Raw genomic sequence first — 20,569 nt, forward strand, 5'->3', positions numbered from 1 at the left:
AACCTAGCCTCATACATCCGGTCACGGAACCGGAACAGCAATGATCCACTACTCGTGATTGGCCAACCTTGATTGTCACTCAACGCGTCAGGAAATGATGGCAAGTTTCTTACTGAGAGCTTCTGTGAGCTTCTCCTTGTTTGCGGAACCAACGTCATATACACGGAAGAAGAGGACTCGGCATAATATTTTGATAAATTCTCAGCCAGCATCGCGAGAATACCACCTTCATATCTGTGAAATACACATAATCTAATCATGCAACAGGAAGTAGAAAGAACTTCTCGGGGACCTCAGGCCCAGTTCCAGCAGGGTAAGTGCTTCTACAATTATGAAGCCAAAACGATTTTACTTATCGCGAACAGGACATCAAATCCCGGTTGAACATCACAAAAAGCCCGGCCTGCAAGATGAAATGGAAAATCCGAAGCCCACCTCAACCAAACTCCCGACCGAGGATTCTGGGTACCAAACATATAAAGCAGCAGGCAAGCTTGAGGGCAAAAAGGCTATTATAACTGGCGGTGACTCCGGAATTGGAAGAGCCACAGCCATTTTGTATGCGATGGAAGGCGCCACCAGCCTTATCACTTATCTACCTGAAGAAGAGAAGGATGCCAAGGAAACAGTCAGACGAGTTGAGGAACTTGGCAAAAAATGCCATTCTCTTGCCTTGGACTTGCGAACCAAGGAGAACTGCAAGAAGGTAGTTGACATCGCTCTGGAATTGCTCGGCGGTATCGATATTCTCGTCAACAATGCCGGGACTCAAAATATGGTCGAGGATATCAAGGATCTCGATGAGTGAGCAATACTTTTTCCAAGAAGAGCTTCTGATGATACTAATCATATAGGGATCAATGGGATTCTACATTCCAGACAAACATCTATTCGGTGTTCTACCTCTCGAAGTATACACTGCCTCATCTGAAGAATGGCTCAACCATCATCAACTGCGCCTCCATCAACGCCTACATTGGACGCCCAGACCTCCTTGATTATACCTCCACAAAGGGTGCTCTGGTTTCATTTACTAGAGGTCTGTCCAACCAGCAGGTGAAGAACGGAATTCGGGTCAATGCTGTGTGCCCCGGCCCAGGTATGTTCTACATCCCCATGCATTCCACATGAATCAAGCTAAAGGCTTCTAGTCTGGACTCCCCTTATCCCGGCAACTATGAATACCAATGCGATGGAGCAGTTTAGTGGAACTCCGATGGGCCGACCGGGTCAGCCGAGTGAGATTGCCACTTGCTTTGTGTTCCTGGCTAGCCAGGATAGCAGTCTTATTTCAGGGCAATGTCTTCATCCCAATGGGGGTGTTGTGGTTAATGGTTAGCTTGGTAGTTTAGACAACTAACTTTATGTATGCGGATTTACTCGGGTTATTCATCCTCTGCGTTTGTGTTCTTAAGATTGAGTCCTACATATAGGCACATTAGAAATAAATAAATTGCAAATTTTTTAAATCTCCAATTCGCCGAAGGCCACTACTTCAATATCACACCATCCATACCATCATCACATGTATTTTTATCATCCCAATCATATCGTACTCAGTGCAGGGGCATCAGGTGCAGGTGAGCTCGAGTACTTCGTTTGAAGGAAAATCTTTTGCATTCCTTCTTGACGTTTTTCAAATGCAGGATAAACCTTTTCGATATCCTCAAGTCGTAGCCGGTGAGTGACCATGTCAAGAGGATTGATCTCATTCTTTTGGATGAGATCCATGAGATTCTTCCAGTATTTGTGTACTGGAGCTTGGCCGTTCCCGATGAGCCGAACACCGGTCTCCATCAGAGCACCAATGTTAAAATGGTTAGTCTGTCAACAAGTTCATTAGCACTGGTCTTGAAAATTGTATGAGTTAACTCACGTATCCGGCATAAATTCCCGTCACGCCAATTCGTCCAAACGAGCGGACAGAAGTAATCATCTCATTTAATAGCTCGGATGTATCTGTCTCCATGCCGAGCATTTGCTCGAAATAGTGCACCCATCCCTTGGCGTATTCACCAGCGGCACACTCAAGAGCAACATCAAGTCCACTAGGAACGAGTTTCTTCACTTGGGATGTGACCGACTCTCCTCGGGGTAGCTGGGTAAAATTGATCGTTTCAAGCTTAGGCAGCTTTTTCTTGACGAAGTCCAATCTCCACGCAGCGTCGCCACCATCAATCAAGATCACCCGACTAGCCCCATGGTAGAAGCTGAATTGAGCGCACATTTGCCCAATTGGCCCACCTCCCCAGATCCCTACCACGTCTCCCTGCTTGACACCAGTATCTACCACGCAATGCCAGGAAGTAGCAATCACGTCCGATAGATAAAGTGCCTTCTCATCAGGAACTTCGGCAGGAATAGGGAGAAGATTGACATTGCCGTGGGGAACTCGAAGGTACTCCGCCTGGCCACCAGCAAATCCACCAGTAAAGTGCGAGTACCCGAACATACCTACTTCGGTTAGCACCTGCTTGTGTGATGAGGACGAGAGCGCTTGTTGACATACCCGCTGTGCGCTTCCCGTACATCGCATTCTCAATCATATTCGAGTTTGTCCGGTCACACTGAGAATATAATTCGTTTCGACAATTCTCGCAGTCGCCACAAGCGATTGGGAAAGAGACGACTACTCGATCACCGATATTGACTTGGGTTGCTTCGGGGCCAGTTCTCTCGACGACACCGCAGCACTCGTGTCCTAAGACATCGCCCTTCTGGAGCTGCGGAATAACCCCTATCAAGATTCATTAGCTTGTCACTCACGGTCAGTCGGCTAGCCAAAGGCTTACCATGATACAAATGCAGATCACTTCCACAAAGCGTGCTGCCTGTCACCCTGACGATCACATCGCCTGGATCAACGACCCTCGGCTTTGGCATTTCCACTGATGAAATGTCAGTTGCGATTCCAACTCAGGAATATTCTCGCGGGAATACCTAGTTTGACGGTGTTTTTGCCCTGCCATGTCGTAGCTAGGACCTTTTCTCCGGTTTCCATGCCATATTCATTTTGATAGTTGCTGATGTCAGTATGGATCGAGGCATTATCGCCATGGCCGACTGCTTTCTCGACCAGGTTTGCAGCTTGCGTGAATGCCATTTTGTAGATGGTAAAGTTGAAGAGGCAAAATGCGAGTTAGGGACGGATGGCTCCGAGAACTTTGATATGTCAAGTAAGGAGTCTACAATTAAGCAAGCGAGAAACCCTTCACATCATAAACCTGTTCATAATTCAGGTTTGAAGGCTTCACGAATTTCTGGTTTCCTAACATTCTAACCTTGATTTCAAGCTAGGGGGTGGTTTTGATGGCTCGTGAACCGCTGACATCATCGTGAAGCCATCGGACCGGAAGCATACCTGACAGCGCCTGTGCAGGAGTTGAACGTACTGGTAATGAAAGCTGGCAGATTTATCTGCACGGCCTACATGCGAAGGGAATCGCATAATGGGAAATGGGATTGAAAAACCAGACCAATAAAATTCCTTCCATTCTGAGCCGGGCATCAACCGGCGGAGCTAACGCCGTGATAGATGATGTGCGTTTATTTGTTTCTATCAGCGAAAAAAATGAAAAATAAAAAGAAAAGAAACTAGGTAGGTAAAGTACATGTTCTAGCTAGCTCGAAAATGTTGAAAATAGGTTTTACGCGATTGGTGTCAATATTTCGTTGTTGGTCAGGGGGTTCGGGCCACACCATCCATAGATATCACAGCGACATTGTGCTTCGGAAGCACAGCTTCAAAAGTAAAAGTAAACCGTTAGCCGAAACCCTGAAACATTCTGGACCAGCAAGTAGATACTCACTATACTGCAGGCATCCCAAAAATAATATGCCAAAGCTTCTCAATCAACCACCCAAGACCATAATTATCAGTAATGTCTGTATTCGCAATCCAATTCAAGATCCGGATATAGTCTTCCACAGGCCTTTCCTGAATCCGCTCCCGACTCACGGCAAACTGCGCACAGCACTGATGGCCGATATCATCAGGAGTCTCGCTGGGGTCAATTCTCAGAAGTTCCCACAGGATCTGAGGAAGCTGATCAATCATGTACTGGTAGTCCTCATCGATAGCCACGGGGAAGGCTTGATGCATTGTACTCGGGCATCCAGGCCGGTTTGTGCAACGCAGGTTCACGTATCCGTTTATGCTGACAGCTTCATAGCGGAGGTTCGCAAGGACGTTCCTGGTATTCGGACCTGCCACATCATTATGCCATTGGTCGGTACGACCGTGGATGAAGATGGTGTACGGTGCGAGGTTTTGATAGTTATCGATGATGTATGTGAGGTATGCGCTCGCCTCGTGGCCTCGTCGGGAGTAGGGGGTCAAGAAGTCGTCGCTGGGGTTCTCGTCAAGGGAGTAGAGGTAGGCAGTGCATCGGCTATGAGAGTGTGGGTTAGCAATTGCGAATGAAACAGGGACGTATTTCATACTATTCGTCACAAAAGTCGTAGATCCAGCTTGTGTCTTCTGAGCCTGCCTTTGCAGCTACAATGGTCACATCCTCTGCCGTCTCGTGGGGCGGAACATAACGCTGTAAGGGACTGTCTCCCATGGGGTTGTAAGGTGTTTGATCCTTGGAAGGAGTGCCAGCCAGTTTTGCTAAGGGAACCTTGATTTTATGCCTTTCCACCATGTCTGAAGAATCTTTGAATGATAAGCCTGCGGCCGCGAAGACAACAAAGGACGATGGACATACCTTCTCCTTGAGAGCTATCGAATTGCATCTTCTCCGCCTGCGCCTTCACAGTATTCGACATCCATTCCGTTCGGACCAGCATGTAATAACGCAAGGCAATAAAAGTGACCGGCAGCATAAGAAGTAATATGACTCTCCGGAGGCCATGAACAGGCTTGCGAAATGGCATCGCGAAGTAGAATGACGAGCTTGCCCTGTACATGATCGAACCTCTAGATTTGCTGACCGTCACACAAGGATCCCCACGTCGTCAGGAATTCGTAACTGGGTGAGCAGTGTAATAAAGAGGCTGTCCACGGTGGACAGCTCCAGGTCGCTCGGTCAGGTCGCGCCATCTTCGTTCCGAGACTGGACGTTTTGGGAGTTGGCGTGACGGAATCGGTAGCTGCTGCGCGGTTCCCGATATCTGTTTCCTCACAACAACGTTTCTGGCCACGTTCGGGGACGAAAACGGATAATGTAACTCGAGAATTTATTTCTAGACCGCAGATGTGGCGAATTTCGACGCACAAAAATCAATTTCATTGACTCGGGTTTTGGGAGCCTACTCTCCACGCTTGTGTGGCTTGTCTACGGAGATCGTCAACAGAAGGGTCCCTTATCTACGGAGCGGCCGCCGACGGTTACAGCAGCATGCAAAAGGACCTTCAGGAACATTCTCAAATTGACACAGTCGGCTATCGTTCATTTCCCTGAATCAGCTCATTGTTGTTGATAAGATGCCATCATGCTTATTTTTTTTCCTGCAATGGTAACGAAGTATTCAAATGATTCGATGCCAACAAAGCAGAGGTCTTTACGTCGGGGGTGGCCAGTGCCGTTTACGGCCCGAGACGATCTTCGGTCGGGCGCCACCCAAGTGCTTCGGCGGCTCCCCTTCGGCGACCATTGGCTGCCGAGCTCCGGCTACTTGCTTTCAGTCGAATGTTCATTTGGTGTACTGCTAATATCTCGGTACATGTGCTTATATTCTAATGGTCTTGAAACTTTGAAGTCGAGATCAGCTTAACCAGCGCAAAGAATACCGCTACGCGGCTCCAGATAGAAATTATGAAGAACGAAGATAATGGTAGTCGACGCCAAAATTTACTATGGGAGTGAAATGGATTGGTTTTGAAAATAATTAACAGCGAATTGTGATGTTGTTCGTAGAGCTCGTCGAAAGGAACGTGTTCCTAATGTTGTGTATTGGCGACGGAGTATTGCACGGTCGCATTCGCTTTGGATGATTTATCCAGAGTGATATTATTCAACCATTCGTCGGAAATTAATCGCTTCATTCGAGAACGACTTTTTGCGAGTATCGAAATAATTGTCGTGACAGACTGCGGGCTGTGGAAATGTCAGTCATATTCAACATTGCTGAGATCACCAGTAAAGACCCACCTCATGACCCCCAATTCTGAACAGTATAAATCTGCCACGAGCGAATATATGGAATTGGAATATCCGGATTCATACAAGTATTGTTGTGAATGATCTTGCTCGGCCCTTCACAATGCTCATGCAGGTATCCTCGAGCTTCGATATCCTCGCTGAAATAGCTCGCAGCATAAGAGTAAGCTCTCTGCCCATTGTCGAAGCTCATGCAAAATGAATCCCCCAATCCCTCGGTAGTGAGGAATATTTGGCCGTTCTGGGGTGCGTCTCCGCAACTCAACCCATCCCAGGCATCAAAGAACCACCAGCCAGGGTCTGCGACAGCGACAGACGTCAAGAGGGAGAGCACGGCGAGGCGCATGATAAACGAGAGGAATTTTTGAGACACATCTAAGGAAATCATGTGGTAGATTGGTGCAGTGCTTTATATGCGCTGGGCCTGTCCCAGGACGGGTTCCGCAATTGGCAATAGGGGCCACTTTTGATTGCTCGACCTTGGCTGGCGCCGAAGTCCTGATATCATGGTAGCATAGGGGAATCGATGCTCTGATTGGAGCATCCGAAAGGGGGAAACGCCCTTATTGGCTCTGCCAATGGTGCCATAGGGACGGCCAACCGGCCGCGACGGCGCGAGTTCCCATTCCGATCGCCCCTGACCCGATGACATGTTCTTGGCAGAAGACCCTCTGCGCCAGACAAATCCAAAATTCAAAGCAAATGCAAGCAAATCAAACTTGATCATCTTATGCGAGGCTCGCTTCCCATCGGGTGACCTTGAACACTCACAGGTGCTCAGTGCTGGTTGGGTTTTGTAAATCCTATACTTAAGATGAATCTATCCACAATTATGGGGCTCCAGGAGACCAGAAATGGAAAAGTCGTCAAGCAATACCATTTAAGAGAGTAAATTCAAGGGACTCAGAGCACTGAGGACCTGCCATATTACCGATCGAACGGATCAAAAAGGGCTAATCCGAATAGAGTTAGAGTTAGGAGTCACGCATACAATAGTACCCCATTGATTGGAGAGCACGTGGTAAACCCCAGTATAGCATCCAGTATAGCCCCAGTATAGACTACCTCCGTGAGCGAAGAAGCGAGAACTTTTCCAGCACCGACAGGACACACATGACAACTTGAAGCGTTGTGTAACTACCAGTGCCATTCCAGTCCTGCTCGTCACCCCACCGTCAAGAATTGCGATGCCTATACGCAGCCTCGAAGCATCCAATTGATACGATCGATCTCTTTCCTCGGTGCATATTCGACAGATAACCCCTTCTTAATACCTCAAGGCCTTGCCTTCCCTTACAGCCTACGCAGGGACCGTGCCAACGTGACGTAAACACAGGCCCCGCGATGCGGCTGATGCGGCTCTCCAAGGCAACCACACCCCTAGTCCTCAAATTGCAGCCTCGTCCCGAGACGACTCTGGCTCCCTTTCCTCAACCCACCCATACCCGAACCCCTGGTGTCACCCCACGCCCCGATCCCAAACATGCCAAACATGACAAAAGCAAACGAGATAGTCCAGGGGGCGTCCGCTTTACCTGCAGAAATCATCACCCTCATCCTGCAAGAACTGGACATGCACACGCTCCTTGTCTCAGCCCAACGAGTCTGTCGCTTGTGGACCTCCTTAATCCGCAAGACAAACAGCCTTCAAGAGAAACTATTCTTCAAGCCGATTTGTGAGAATAGTAGATCTAAACGAACCTTCAATCCCCTCCTAGCGTCAAAATTCTCCACTTTCGTCCCGCGGAATCACTGTGACCTCAAAGGCATTCTGCCAACCAACCCACGAGAATGGATTGACTTAACAATGCTTGACCTCCTCCGAGACCTCACCTCAACGCGACGGTACCTCCGGGCAGATGCAAGCTGGCGCAAAATGTTAATCCAGCAGCCACCCGCGACAACACTGGGGTACATAAGCGAGAACTTCAGTCTGGGCGAATTCACGCTGGGAAAGCCACTCCCCATCAAAGACAAGGGCCTTCGAATGGGGACGTTTTTCGGCTGGATTTTGTCTCGACCGAATTGTAATTTCGCTGAGGGAAGCGGTGTGTCTGTCTTCTTTGGTGGTCCCTTGCCTGCTAACACGCCCTTGTTTAACTCGGGCGGGGTTTTGGAGCGGGTATATACGCAAATTGTCGCGGAGCATGATGTTATTTTGTTTGTGCGGGATGGGTCTACGCCTGAGTGTGTTAGGGGTAAGGAGGGGAAGTCTGAGGATGAGATGGTTAGAGATTATATTCATTGGTGTTGTGAGGATGCGGGGATTCCATTGCAAGATTTGCCGTTGGAGAACTTTGAACGGGGTCCGGATGGAGGTTTGGTGGATTATCAATCTGCTGCATTGGGTATGAGGTAGTGACTGTCGTATGGAGCTTATCAATACATCACATATCTGGCGAGCTATTTAGCATCATTCGGGTCATCATCCCCGGAATCATAGACACAGAATTGGTTGAGTTTTGAGTGCGAGCGCTCACCTTTCTTGAAGATATTCTCAATCCTATCCTCAATATCGGTATTCCACCTCATGTCAAGATTGACGTTCTCCCTTGACCCGAACCCTGTCAGAAGAGACCAGAGTAAATGCTTGTCGCCGTCCGGATCCGCAACATTTTCCGCATGAGGAATCGTAAGGCCCAACCCCAGTATCTCCTTCAATTTCGAAATGCCAGAAGCACAGAGCATCTCCAACTCATCAATCACATCATCGTAGTCTTGTTCCATTCCCTGCTGGTATCCGATGATGCAAAGCGACTCCAGGTTCTCCGGCAAACGACCAACCACGCGGACCTTCTCGCACTTCTCATCTGAGCTCCCGCGGACCCCATTAGCGAAATAGTACAAGAATCCAACGCCCATTCTCAGACGCTCCAACGCCGAGAAACTCTTTAACGACCCACTGCGATCCCAGATAGACCGCAAGTACTCCCCGTATCGAATTTCCGCCTCTGTCGCAAACCCCCGGGCTGGGGACCACCATTTTCATCAAAGATATTTTGCATGGCTTCATACTCCTACTCGTTCGGAGGACGTTCCCACATACCTTCCTCCGCGTCGACATCGAGTTCTTCCAGCGTCTCCTTGTGGGGTAGTATAGCCTTGATGAAGGCTTTGGTATTGAAAACAATCGATTCCCCCGGCAGTTTCGCCCTACCCCCCTTCGAGTATTGGGATGACTTCTATTACCTTGCGCGCTTTGATTAGGCCGAGTAAATGCCAAGTGTCGAGAAAGGAGTGGTTGATGGCAAATCGACTGATGTTGATAGGCTGCAAGCTGTAGGGTGACTTTCCATTACCGAATGTCATGATATCAATACCGACCGTCTCGATGGACGGAAGCTGGTCAAAGAGCGTAAAGTCACGGACGAGATCGTGCTCTAGGTAGAACTTACCATTATTTTCCATTTCGGCTTCATCGTTGATCATGTACACCTTCCGTAAGTTTTGCAGGAATGGCTTGCTGTTGGGATTGGCATTTGTTTCGCGGTGGATTTGTGCAAGGGGTAGTTCCGAGAATAGTTCAGGATTGGGACCAGGATTTGGTTTCGTCATCTGCAAAGCAACGAGACTCGGTGAAACCGAAATGAGTAGTGCGGCCAGTGTCTGTCCGATGAAAATTGCCGCGCAGTTCCTACTAAAACGTCATGAGATGATTCAGGCAACGGGAGCTCGAGTTCATACGTTCTAGCCCGGAACCCCATCGTCGCAAACTCCTTGTTCGTAAGAAGCATATCAAGCACACGCACAGCATCAACATCCTCAAATCCAGCATTGCGAACCGCATTCCGAAGGAGTTTCTTGTCCCGCTCGCTGATCGTGATCTTGCGCGTCTCTGGGCTCATCTCGTAATTAAGCTCCCTGTCAAAGGGCAGGTAGACCTCAATCTTCTGCACAAATTGAACAAGACGAGGTCTACGGAGTATTTCCATCAGCTTCACAAATGCCAGACCAAGGGACCATTTCGAGACTATGATCCGGAAACGACGGTCTCATGCGCGTTTTCATCTCGCAGAGAGCATGCAAAGCTCAGCATTGAACCGATAACGCGCAGATGTCCTTCCAGTTGAATAGATATGATAGGATTCGGAGCTGGATTTCCAGGGGGAGGTCGAGGAGCGACCTTTCGCTTTAATTCTTCGGCTTGTCATCCTCGCGTGGCTCCATTACTGGGAAACGATCTTTTTAAGCGACGAGATTGTGCGAAGGTGATTCAGGGCGAAGAGACACTGCTTGGGTTAGTTGGATTCGTCCGCACCAGGCATCGACAGATGGTGCCTGGATCCTGCGGCTTGTGGAGGTTGTCAGTGTTGGGGGCAGAGCGATCTCGCCGTGACAAGTGGTCCGGTGTCGCGACTGTGCCGAAAGGGGAACATGTAAACAACTAGAACATAGAAAAGCGACCCATGGGTAGGAGTCTAACCCATTCCCCATCCCATAAACCCATGGGAAATCTTAGTCAGACCCATCTCATCCCCTAGGTCAAACGATGACCTATTTCCTATTACAACTTGAAGGAATAGGCAAAACTTGCAAGGCTGGTCAACTGAGGCATAGTGTCAGCATTTCCGCCTTCAACCATCTCTGGGATCTGTATCCATGGCTGCAACCCAACAAAAACAACCAATAGATCCAGTAATAAGGAGATAACCGGATTACGGAATCATAGTGTTGAACGAGCCTCGGTTACTACGTGGACCACTACCGAGTATCACAAAGACGCTTTTTCGAAGGCCATGATAATAAGAATACAGTATATAGAAGAAGAGGGGTGGAAAACAGCCAAAGCAGTTCAAAACAACAAAATGAGAACCGCGATACCAGCGGGATGTAAGAGCAGTCGAGTAGTAAATAGACAAAAAGCATCAGGTGCTCGAGACACCGTCATCATGAGGCGAACAGACTGAACACCAGTAGGAGGGTAAAAACAAGAAAATATGTCGTGGCACGCATACTACTGGAAGCGAGTGGTATTGGTGACAACGGCAGGGCTTGGACTGCCATTTCCATGAAAAAGAGTATGGCGTCGAGAAAAGTAACATGAAGCGAGGACATGAGTCAGGTTCAGTCAAAGTGGCCGTGTCAATTAGTGGCCATGAGAGACAAAGAGCATGCAGGAGTCTTTATTTTAGCGGTGTCGGTGTCATTGTCGCACTTTACCCGCCTCGCGCACGGCAGCCATGAAGCCATCCTCGTTACCCGCGGCGCTCAGGACCCAATAGTCCGCCACGCCAGGGTTGGAGACTTGGCCGCCGCCAAAGCCGGCTGCTGCAGGCGCACTGTGACGGTCCTTCGGTTTCTGGTTGTTCGCACCGGTGTGCCGAGGGCCCCAGCCGAGGATGTTCCGCACAGTCAGGCGAGTCTGGTCATCTGGCTGTTGGAACGAACATAGCTGGGGTTGAAGACAGCCCAGGATGGCGACAGCGGAACGAATCATAATTCGGTCCCCTTCAAACACCCAGCAGTCCCACACGCGTGATATCCGCTCGAGGTCGAGACCATTCGTGAGAAGGGAGCGGAACATGGGTTCCCAAATTTCTTCGTCGGATAGGCGAAGAGTCTCGTGCAGGTGGGTCGACAAGCGGGGGAACTTGTACCGCAGAGTATCCGAGGCAAGGGCGTAAGTGCGCGCCATGGCGCCGCGGTCCCAGGTCAAGAAAGCGACGGGAAGTGGACGGTTGAGGGCATTGGCCATAGCAAGGAAGGCAGAGGCGGGAGTCGGGAATTGCAAGACCAGCAACGCAGCAATGGTGTGAAGACCATGGATATAGCCCACGTCACTTCGGTACATACAGTAGGCCTGCAAGACGTCCACAAGGGTTTCTCGCAAGGGCCCACCCTCCGAGAAAAGGTTCAAATCGGGGAAGCCTTTGCAAACATCCGAGTCAATCGCGTCGAAACACTCCAGCAATCGCTTGTTGCTTTCACTGGGTTCCGTTTCGGTCTTTGAACGCAGATCCTTGGCTCGTTGGAGAGCTTTGGTGAAGGTTTCCTCGCTGAGAGCAAGCTCGTTGCCGATAGCTCGTCTCCACATCGTACCTCGACTTCGAGGGGGGATACCACGCCACCACAGTTCCCGAGTCCTCGGTTCACGGAGCGCACGATCCCAATTGGGGCCAACCCAGTCATCCCAGAGATTCTGGAGGGTATCTCGGGTGCTGTCCTTCTCACATTGGGCCGATGCAGCCCGAGCCGCTTTCCGCTTCTCTGTGCCATTGTTAAATATCTGCAGAGTCATTTGGTCAGAAAGTACTGTACTTACCAGCTTCCTTGGATTGTGCCATCATCTCTTTGTATTGTTTCAAATGCTTCCTTTCCTCCTTCTGGTCTTTCGGCGGGAGCCAACTGGGGCGTGTCCGCGTGAGCACCTTTTCTTTTTCCTTGCTGATGGGCAACGGGTCGATCATTATATTAGACCTTTGAAGAGGCGGCAGTTCGATGGGCTCTGTAGCACCTCCTTGGGAGTCCGAACTAGACTTCCGCGGGGCAGTGCCATTCTGTACATTCTCCTCCTGCTGGCGCTCGCTCTCGCCTGCATGATGCTCCAGAGCTTCCGTGATAATTCGCGCTTCCTCGGACAAATCCGAGAGAAAGCTGTTATACGAGTATGCACGCGGGTTGCGCGGCGAAATTTGGCCCCGTTCAGGCCCGGCTGAACTTGAGCGCTGCGAGCGTTTCATACGTGCAGCCTTGGACGCAGATCCGGGTTGTGGCGCGGTCTGGGTTTCCGACACGGTATGAGAGATAGGCAGGGGCCGGCGACCAGGACTGCCGCCACGACTCGGGCTGGTGCTGCGAGACGGAGTGCGATCTTGGACTGGGCGTGGGGAGATCGGGATATTCCAGAGACTTGTATCATCGGGGAGCTCGTCATCCGAGTCATGGTATTCGTCCTCGAGATCCTTGACAGACTTGCGATGGGGCTGCCAGGTCTGCTTCTGTACGGGGACTCGTGCTGAGAGCGGAGACAGAGCCAGGCTTGTACTTGACGCTGACCGGCTGGACAGCGGCCGCAGCGGCGACGTCGAGCGTGATCGGCGCGGTTGCACTGGTGTCAACCCCCGGAATTGGTCGTACTCGCAGTGTCTCTCCTGTTGGGGGATCTCGCTGACAGGGAGCCCGCCGACTGAGGGGTGCGGAAGGCTCCATTGATCTGGTTATGAATCGGAGGGAGAGGACTTCGCTTTCGAGGTTTCGGGGTTGCAGTCAAATCGCGTGTGGTCGCCGCCGGGCTCTTGTTGGGTAGCCTTGAAGCCGATCGCGCTGCCAGGCCGGTGCGGCCGTAGGGGGTCACCGGGTCGGCGACGGACAGTTCCGCATCGTCCTCCAGGCCAATGTCTTCGAAGTTCCCAATGTCGGTAAAGATGCTGTCGGGGCCATCGATCTGGGAGGAGGAGTGGAAGGAGGAGGATTTGGACGATTTGGAGCCGGACAGCTCGGGCGGGGAATTCGGGGTCGAAAGGACGGTGGTCATGGTCTCATGTAGTTCCCTTTTTTACACACACGCAAGTCCTCCGCAAATCTCCTCGGTCTTCAAAGACACCCACCGGATGGGCAAGAATCGTCGTGGCGGGCGAAAGGGGGGCTCGAGATCGCACGCAAGGCTCTGGACTCGTGTCGACGAGAGGCGAGGGCCAGAACTTTAATCGTTCGGGGGAGACGCAAAATCACAATAATAACAACAGTCAATCAAGGTGAATCGAAAGCGAAAGGCAGGCTCAGCCGCAGCCTGATGATGGCCAGATCAGGAGGTCGTTTCGCGAAGAGAGAAAAAGGATCAGGAGGTCGCAGATGGAGGGAGAATCGGAGGAGCGGCCGGATGGAGCGGTGGATGAAGAAAGGAAGGGAGCTGGAATGAAGGTCGAAAGAACGGCAAGCAGAAACGAAAAAAAAAAAAGCAGACGAAAACGAGCGCGTAAACAGAGAGGGACGGATGCGAACGAAGTTGAAGTTGTGAGAGTGCAAGCGGAGCCTCCAGTGCCGCACTCGGTCTGGCCAAGAACAGGGGGGCCGCCGGTCCACGCCGGTACTTGCGGGTACTTCGCACGCAACTGTGCAGTGGGGGTACTTCAAGTATCTCCAAGTACCCCTTAATATCACAGATCGTGTCGATCGGGAAATTCTTGTTTAGTTCGATGGCGGATGGAGGAATTCGATCGTAATTCCCCAATTACCCGAGGGTAATGTAGTGGTTTGTCCAGTCGGGCGCTCATCCACAACCGGACGATCCGTGGGCTGATAATTGTTGGTTCCAGGCACGTCCGCTCATTGGCGCATCGCGTGCTGGGAGTTTATCTCCCCTAGGGTTGCTTAGCTTACACTACATTGAACTAGTATTAGGAGAATTGACTGCACCTTCACAGGAGGTAAATTACAGCATTGTTTCTGCAGCTTCATGACTAAAACGCCATGTTGCGACTAGCGCATTTCTCCTCACAACCTGCATTAATGGCACCTCCCGCGCCAGCAATAATAAGAGCGTCGCTCAGCGACCACCGGGCCAGCTGGTGGATCGAAAGTCAATATGTATTTATATTTAGCACTGCCTTGGACCTGGGTAACTTGCTAGCATCACCGGAGCGACGCCAGAGACGGTGTGCCCCAATATATCTCAATCACTAGGATTTCTAGGAAAGAGTAGCGTAAAAAGGGATAAGCAATTTGCATGTCTCACCGTCTCCGGTTGAAGGCCTCAGCCAGAACGTTCTCGCCCTGCTCACGTGACGAACATCTATACAGTAGGCAGCTCAACAACTGTTTCATTAAATGCTACACCCTGCTACTGCGAGAGAATTAATTTTATCATACACTCTCTAAATGTTTGTCAGGCCGGCAACTGCATAATACCAAGCCTAACGGTCCGAAGTACTTCAAAGTACGGGCCAACGCACCTATCGCATGGGCGAATCAGGTTAGTGGAGATGCCACCATGTGATGACAACTAAAAAATCGGCTCTTGGCTAGTAAGTATCAATGGACAACTAGCCATCTAATAAAACTAGCACTGCAGCAATACTGCAGTGTGCGAGCAAGACTACTAGCAGGGATGAACAAAAAGGGCATACTGTCCCGTTCCCTGGCAAAACCGAGAAATATATTTCACCCATAAATCCAGCCGGAATACGCATTTCCCAAACCACACTACATACTAAACTCTCCAACTTCGTCGTGGTATTTTTACAAAAGCCACACTAGATACCAACCAACAAAATAACCCTCGAAATGCACCCCTTCCTCCCCTCAACCCTCCAAGCTGCCAAAAAAAGCCTCCAAACCTCTGGCTACGCCATAATCCCCAACGTCCTCTCCGAATCTGACACAACAACCATCTTAACCCGTCTCTGGGCCGCCGCCGAAACAAACCGCCTTCGCGGCGCAGACCTGTATATCCCAGCCCTAGACCCAAACGCCAGCAACATCCGAATCTTCTACCTACTAGAACTAGACCCGATCTTCCGCTCCCTAATCCAACACCCCGGCGCACTCGCCCTAGTCAAAGAAATCTTGGGCCCCGACATCCTAGTCTCAAATTTCACAGCCAACATCGCGCGGCCCGGCTCAGGATCCATGGCGCTGCACTCGGATCAATCGCTCATTGTGCCTGAGCCGTGGGAGGAGGCCTGGGCGTTGAATATTATCTGGTGTCTTTCTGATGTGTACTTTGAGAATGGGGCGACGCTGTTTATCCCCGGGAGTCAGAATTGGAAGCGGAAGGCGGATGTCCCAGGTGGTGCGGAGGAGATGTTGGAGCCGTTTGTTGCGGAGAAGGGGTCGATTATTGCGCTTGATGCGCGCGTTTGGCATACCTCTGGCTGTAATGTTACGAAAGACCAGGATCGGGAACTGCTCTTTGGGTTTTATACGCGTCCATTCTTGAGGCAGCAGGTTAATTGGACGGCTGTGCTGGGGGAGGATGTTAAGGAAGAACTTGGGGAGGTGGGGAGGGAGTTGCTGGGTCTGAATGTTACTGCTAATACGGGAGTGGTGTCGGATGTTGGGATTGGGTTAGAGGAGTTTGAGGCGAAGGAGTAGATGGAGTTGGCTTGAATTTGATGATTGTTTGGGTATCTGAAGTTTCTTCGTAGTGCGAGTGTATCTCTTGTTGTGCTAGAAACGCCACTCTTCGAAGAGTGCATTCCCTCTCTTCGCCACCTGTGTCAGCTGCGATGCTGCGCTGTTGGTCTTCGGCCGCGAGTCTTTTAATTGTGAATCGAGCCATTGAAGGACAGCCGCATATCGTGTTTGTTTACGCTTCAGCACGAACCGGAAGGCCGCCGCTGCGAGGAACTGAATATGGTGGAATTTGACGAAGCACGATAACGGCACTGACCCGGTGCGTCGTTCTTGGATGACGGCGAATGCACGGAGCATCAGGGTGTGGATTGTTTGGATGATGATGGGTGGTTTGGGATGGGCTCGGCCCCCGAGCGATTTCATGTAGCGGTACATCTTCATGCCGACGGTCACGAAGCGGGTGTAGAGGTTGCCCAGGATAACGGGACGGGTGTTGTGGGTGTCGTCGATGTACATGGGGTGCATTTGCTGTCGGAATGAGGCGAGGACTTTCCTTCGGAAGGCGTGACCGGGTAGATTGGTCGTTTCGACTGTCAAAGAGTTGGAGAGGGCTGTCGCGGCGAGATCGCCGCCATCGAGGACGCGATCCTGATCTTGGTGGATCTCGAGGGTCTGCGTGTTGATGAGGCAGCCGAGGTATGGGAAGCGCGGCGATCCTTCGAGTCGGGGGATGAAGGTGCCATCGACCGCGGCCGTGAAGTTGACCATGCTTTTTGAGGCGTTGACTTTCACGCCGTAGGATGGCTGGCCTCGGATCATGACTTGGAGGAATTGCATGGCTTCATTAACGTCGGTACTGATAAAGAGAAAATCATCGACGAATCGCATGAGCAGCGAGTTCTCGGGCCGTAGGAAACCGAGACAGTCGTGCTCTAGTTGGGCGAGAAAGAAGTTGCAGAGTAAACTGGACAGCACAGAGCCCTGTGGGATGCCGTTGCGCTGCCGGTAGAAGTCTTTTCCTATCTTGACTTGGTTATTCCCAATATGCTGGCTGAGAAGGCCAAGTAGCCAGTCGGAATCCTGAACCGTCTGTTCCGTGTCGTCGAGATAGACGGTATTGGATTTGTGAATTTGCGCCTCCTTTGCTAGATAATCGGGTAAGTGCTGTTGCTCCTTCAACGGAGCAGCTCGTCCGATCCATTTCCGGAATGGCTTTCCTTGCGCGCCATGTACAGAGGGCTTGACTTCGACATGCTTGGTGATTCGATAACGATCCTCAGTGACAAGTCTCTTGACAAGTTCCAAAAGCTGCTTTTGAGGGATGTTGTCGAAACAAGCCTGGATATCGAGTTTCACGAAGTAGAGCTTCGGTAAAGCAATGGGCTGGTTACCTAGGGGGCAACGAAGTCCCGCAAGAAGCTGTGCCTTGAAAGCCTTCAAGCGAGGATGCAGATCCCCCATGGAGATCAAAGAGGAGCCAAATATTTTGGGGTTCCGCTGACGCTCGTACATTAACATGTTCGAGATGGGTGTGATGGTTCGGTTGATGCTGACAAAATACGCCCGTTTTTTCCCATTCCGCGTTGACTCTTTGAGAACACGCTTGCCGAGATTGAGAATGGGTCGCACGCCCGTGGTTTTTGGGAGCAGACGAAGGGATCCAAATCCAAGGTATTGGCTTTTTCCTTGGTTAACATCCTTGTCGATTTTTTCAAAGTTTTTTGTTTTCAGATCGGCCAAAGGTCGTTCTGTCAGACTTCGCCATACGTCGTGACGGAAGTAGAAAAGGCGATTGCGGTGTGTTTGAGACTCGGTGACGTAAAAGTTAGTCCGGATCAGGGGAATGAGTATCGAGTCAAAAATATAGTAGATAAACTCGTGCAGCAATTCGGTACGTTTCTGAAAGTCCGATAAGGACAGCTTGGGTTTTGTCTCCGAAGCCTGTTGCTGCAGGTTTGGAGGTACGAGCCAGCCGATACTGGTTAGCTTCAAACTTTTGCAAACAGCGTGGAGACTGAGATTTTCATATCGTCGCATCTTAACAAAGCAATCGACATGTCTCATCACTATTTTGCAATTTGATTCGCTCTCCGGTCCTTCCCCAAAAAGTTGACGAGGCAGTAGCTTGTGCAGCACGGCCCGACAGAAGGCTGAGACAGCAGCCGCAGGGGTCGCATAGTCTGTAACGCAGGGCTTGTGCTGCGGCACTGGCTGATGATTTAGTTTCGTGCGAACAACGTCAGCACCAATGGTATCGCCAGAACGCAATGCCAAATCATTAGGCTGGTCTTCAACACGTTGACTCGTCGCGGGCGATTTCAATGGCGTTTGTGTAACGAAGTTAACCTCTGACGAAGAGGGTCCAGTGCCATCCGTTTTTTTTTTTGCGAGGGAGTGACAAGAACCAAGTTTCCATGGTCCGATTGACTGGCTTTGAGTTTAGTAAAACATTCCGGATATTGTTCAAGTTGCATCGAGGGAACTTACTTCATCAGGGCAATAGTGCTGGAGCAACGCTCCATACGAACACCGACTGTGTCGCACCCGCATTCTTTGAACCAGTGTCATGATCGCACCCCGAAGTCGCTTGGGTAGTTTCGTGCCAACCTTGTCTCTGGTGACTGCAGATAAGCTATTGGCCTTGGGCTGCATCATTCGCTGCCATCGTTGGTCATCTACTCTCGAAATTTCATTTTCACGAAATTCGTGACTCTGGGATTGGTTGCTCTTGTCCCTGCGGTCGCCAGGTATCGTGAAGACGTTTTCCAAGCCAAACTGCCGGGGGAAAATGTACTTCATCAGATGGACTGTTTCAGCCGTCGAATCAACGGACGAGAAGCGGTTGAAAACATCTAGAGAACGTGAGCTGCGGATCGATCAATGCAGAGAATGAAATGACGTACGACTGCTTCCCAGTCCAAATGGTAGTTTCTGCTTCGCACCACCATTATGCCTGCAATAAAGCACGCGACGACGGAGGAATATGATCTGATTCGGACGGCGGGTCTGACGACTTTTGAAGGCTGAATTGGTTTGCTTCAGGGGTCTCGAGGCGAAGACCGGTTGTTGACCAGTAGGTCGTGCACCCGCATTGGGGACCTTCTCCAGGTTTGAGAGTGGAAGTCCTATAACAAGATGTCAGCGATTGCACTACAGTCCGCTCGCTTGCCAGCGTCAAACATACCGCTCAATTGGTAGTAAATGCCCTTTCCGGCGTCCAAGGGTACAAAAATACCACAGTCGAGCAGCAGATGAATCATAATCTCATCGCCATTCTGACCCAAGAGGCCCAGCACATCCGCCCACGGCGCCTGCTTCAATGCCTGGACGTTACGATTGGGGAATTGGATGGCCACACCGGGGATCCCGCTGTCGATGGCATGCTCCCCCGCATACTGGAACCCATGCGCCAGCACATGCTGGGGTCCACGGTAAGAGGCACTGCTCGTCTTGAAGATACTGGCTATGACATAGTCAATCAACTGCGACAATATAAATTAGCCTCTTCTCATTCATCCCCGAAAGGGTAAAAATGTAGCACTGCCAGAACGCACCTCCGATTGAGGCGCTGCCGGGCCCGTGTCTGTGCTCACGAGAATGGAGCGCGATTGGGACTGGGTGAAAGCGCGATAATCCTGCTGGCGTTCGCAGGCGATCTTCGGCGAGTGTTGCCGCAAGACACCGACGAGAGTGGAATCGAGCAAGTCTGCCAAGTCCTGGCTCGCCGGACACACCGATCCAGAGTCCCCCGTTGCCGTGCTGACTGAGGGATCCGGGCGCAGCGAGGCGATGCGGCGTCGGCGCAACTTGGAGGAGCCGGGTAGTCGGCACAAGAGGTACTGGCGGAGGGAGAGAAGCTCTCGGTAGTACAGCGAGATGACGGGGTGGGTAGGGCCATCGCGCGGAGTGGGTGCTTTGAAACGGCCGGGGGAGATGGTGATACTGGTCTGCGACGAGGTCGTGGGACCGGGTTTGCTGGGTCGCTTGCGCTTTTTTCCCATTGTCGCGGAGGGGTGTCCGGCTGGTCAACGGGGGAGTTGGGATTGGGCGTGATGTTGATATTGATGTTGATGTTGACGCGTTGGTAAACGGGAGTTCGGCCGGATCATCCCTGCGGGTGTTCCGCGGGAGCCCCGGTGTAAGGTAGTAAAGAGGAGTACTTGTACTATATTGACAACATATTATCACTTGGCTCATTGTTCCATTATACTAATCGTACTAACTATAAACTACTCAATGCTTTTGTTACAATAATCTTGAACTGAACACCCAAAAAATGAGCGAGTTCGAGTTTTGAAATTAAAGGAAGGCGACCCACGGAACGAGGCGCGGTCTAGAAAGGCCGTTGAGCGTGGATTGCGTCCCCACTGCGTCAGTTCCATGTTTCGCCTGTTTTTGTGCCTGCGCCCAGGCACAGGCACACCCAGGCACCGTACGTAGGGTAGTACACT

General features: G+C 50.9%; 9 protein-coding genes across 9 annotated transcripts; 3 read left to right on the plus strand and 6 right to left on the minus strand.

Moving 5' to 3' along the window:
• Positions 1–258: 258 nt before the first annotated feature.
• Positions 259–1,339, plus strand: N7532_011226 (uncharacterized protein; the record flags this gene model as incomplete). Its single annotated transcript, XM_056623717.1, has 4 exons — positions 259–313; positions 366–804; positions 855–1,099; positions 1,152–1,339. 4 exons carry the CDS (start codon positions 259–261, stop codon positions 1,337–1,339), a joined length of 927 nt encoding a protein of 308 aa, XP_056468705.1.
• A 206-nt stretch (positions 1,340–1,545) lies between these two features.
• Positions 1,546–3,103, minus strand: N7532_011227 (zinc-dependent alcohol dehydrogenase; the record flags this gene model as incomplete). The annotated part of the gene is made up of 5 exons (XM_056623718.1): positions 1,546–1,824; positions 1,877–2,454; positions 2,510–2,737; positions 2,793–2,888; positions 2,941–3,103. The coding sequence occupies 5 exons, from the start codon at positions 3,101–3,103 to the stop codon at positions 1,546–1,548; spliced, it is 1,344 nt and encodes a 447-aa protein (XP_056468706.1).
• A 705-nt stretch (positions 3,104–3,808) lies between these two features.
• Positions 3,809–4,646, minus strand: N7532_011228 (DUF3431 domain-containing protein; the record flags this gene model as incomplete). The annotated part of the gene is made up of 2 exons (XM_056623719.1): positions 3,809–4,391; positions 4,444–4,646. 2 exons carry the CDS (start codon positions 4,644–4,646, stop codon positions 3,809–3,811), a joined length of 786 nt encoding a protein of 261 aa, XP_056468707.1.
• A 1,339-nt stretch (positions 4,647–5,985) lies between these two features.
• N7532_011229 (uncharacterized protein) lies at positions 5,986–6,492 on the minus strand (the record flags this gene model as incomplete). The annotated part of the gene is made up of 2 exons (XM_056623720.1): positions 5,986–6,041; positions 6,171–6,492. 2 exons carry the CDS (start codon positions 6,490–6,492, stop codon positions 5,986–5,988), a joined length of 378 nt encoding a protein of 125 aa, XP_056468708.1.
• Positions 6,493–7,596: 1,104 nt separating this feature from the next.
• N7532_011230 (uncharacterized protein) lies at positions 7,597–8,463 on the plus strand (the record flags this gene model as incomplete). Its single annotated transcript, XM_056623721.1, has 1 exon — positions 7,597–8,463. The coding sequence occupies one exon, from the start codon at positions 7,597–7,599 to the stop codon at positions 8,461–8,463; it is 867 nt and encodes a 288-aa protein (XP_056468709.1).
• Positions 8,464–8,507: 44 nt separating this feature from the next.
• N7532_011231 (uncharacterized protein) lies at positions 8,508–10,036 on the minus strand (the record flags this gene model as incomplete). Its single annotated transcript, XM_056623722.1, has 4 exons — positions 8,508–9,073; positions 9,151–9,187; positions 9,294–9,738; positions 9,789–10,036. The coding sequence occupies 4 exons, from the start codon at positions 10,034–10,036 to the stop codon at positions 8,508–8,510; spliced, it is 1,296 nt and encodes a 431-aa protein (XP_056468710.1).
• A 1,211-nt stretch (positions 10,037–11,247) lies between these two features.
• On the minus strand, positions 11,248–13,578 carry N7532_011232 (putative TBC domain protein; the record flags this gene model as incomplete). The annotated part of the gene is made up of 3 exons (XM_056623723.1): positions 11,248–12,311; positions 12,367–13,230; positions 13,284–13,578. The coding sequence occupies 3 exons, from the start codon at positions 13,576–13,578 to the stop codon at positions 11,248–11,250; spliced, it is 2,223 nt and encodes a 740-aa protein (XP_056468711.1).
• Positions 13,579–15,326: 1,748 nt separating this feature from the next.
• N7532_011233 (phytanoyl-CoA dioxygenase family protein) lies at positions 15,327–16,136 on the plus strand (the record flags this gene model as incomplete). The annotated part of the gene is made up of 1 exon (XM_056623724.1): positions 15,327–16,136. The coding sequence occupies one exon, from the start codon at positions 15,327–15,329 to the stop codon at positions 16,134–16,136; it is 810 nt and encodes a 269-aa protein (XP_056468712.1).
• A 75-nt stretch (positions 16,137–16,211) lies between these two features.
• On the minus strand, positions 16,212–20,119 carry N7532_011234 (telomerase reverse transcriptase; the record flags this gene model as incomplete). Its single annotated transcript, XM_056623725.1, has 5 exons — positions 16,212–18,545; positions 18,606–18,970; positions 19,022–19,243; positions 19,303–19,600; positions 19,673–20,119. 5 exons carry the CDS (start codon positions 20,117–20,119, stop codon positions 16,212–16,214), a joined length of 3,666 nt encoding a protein of 1,221 aa, XP_056468713.1.
• Positions 20,120–20,569: the final 450 nt, after the last annotated feature.

The sequence above is a fragment of the Penicillium argentinense genome (assembly GCF_028826775.1).
Source record: "Penicillium argentinense strain IBT 30761 chromosome Unknown utg000011l_segment0_segment0, whole genome shotgun sequence".
NCBI classification, from domain to species: domain Eukaryota; kingdom Fungi; phylum Ascomycota; class Eurotiomycetes; order Eurotiales; family Aspergillaceae; genus Penicillium; species Penicillium argentinense.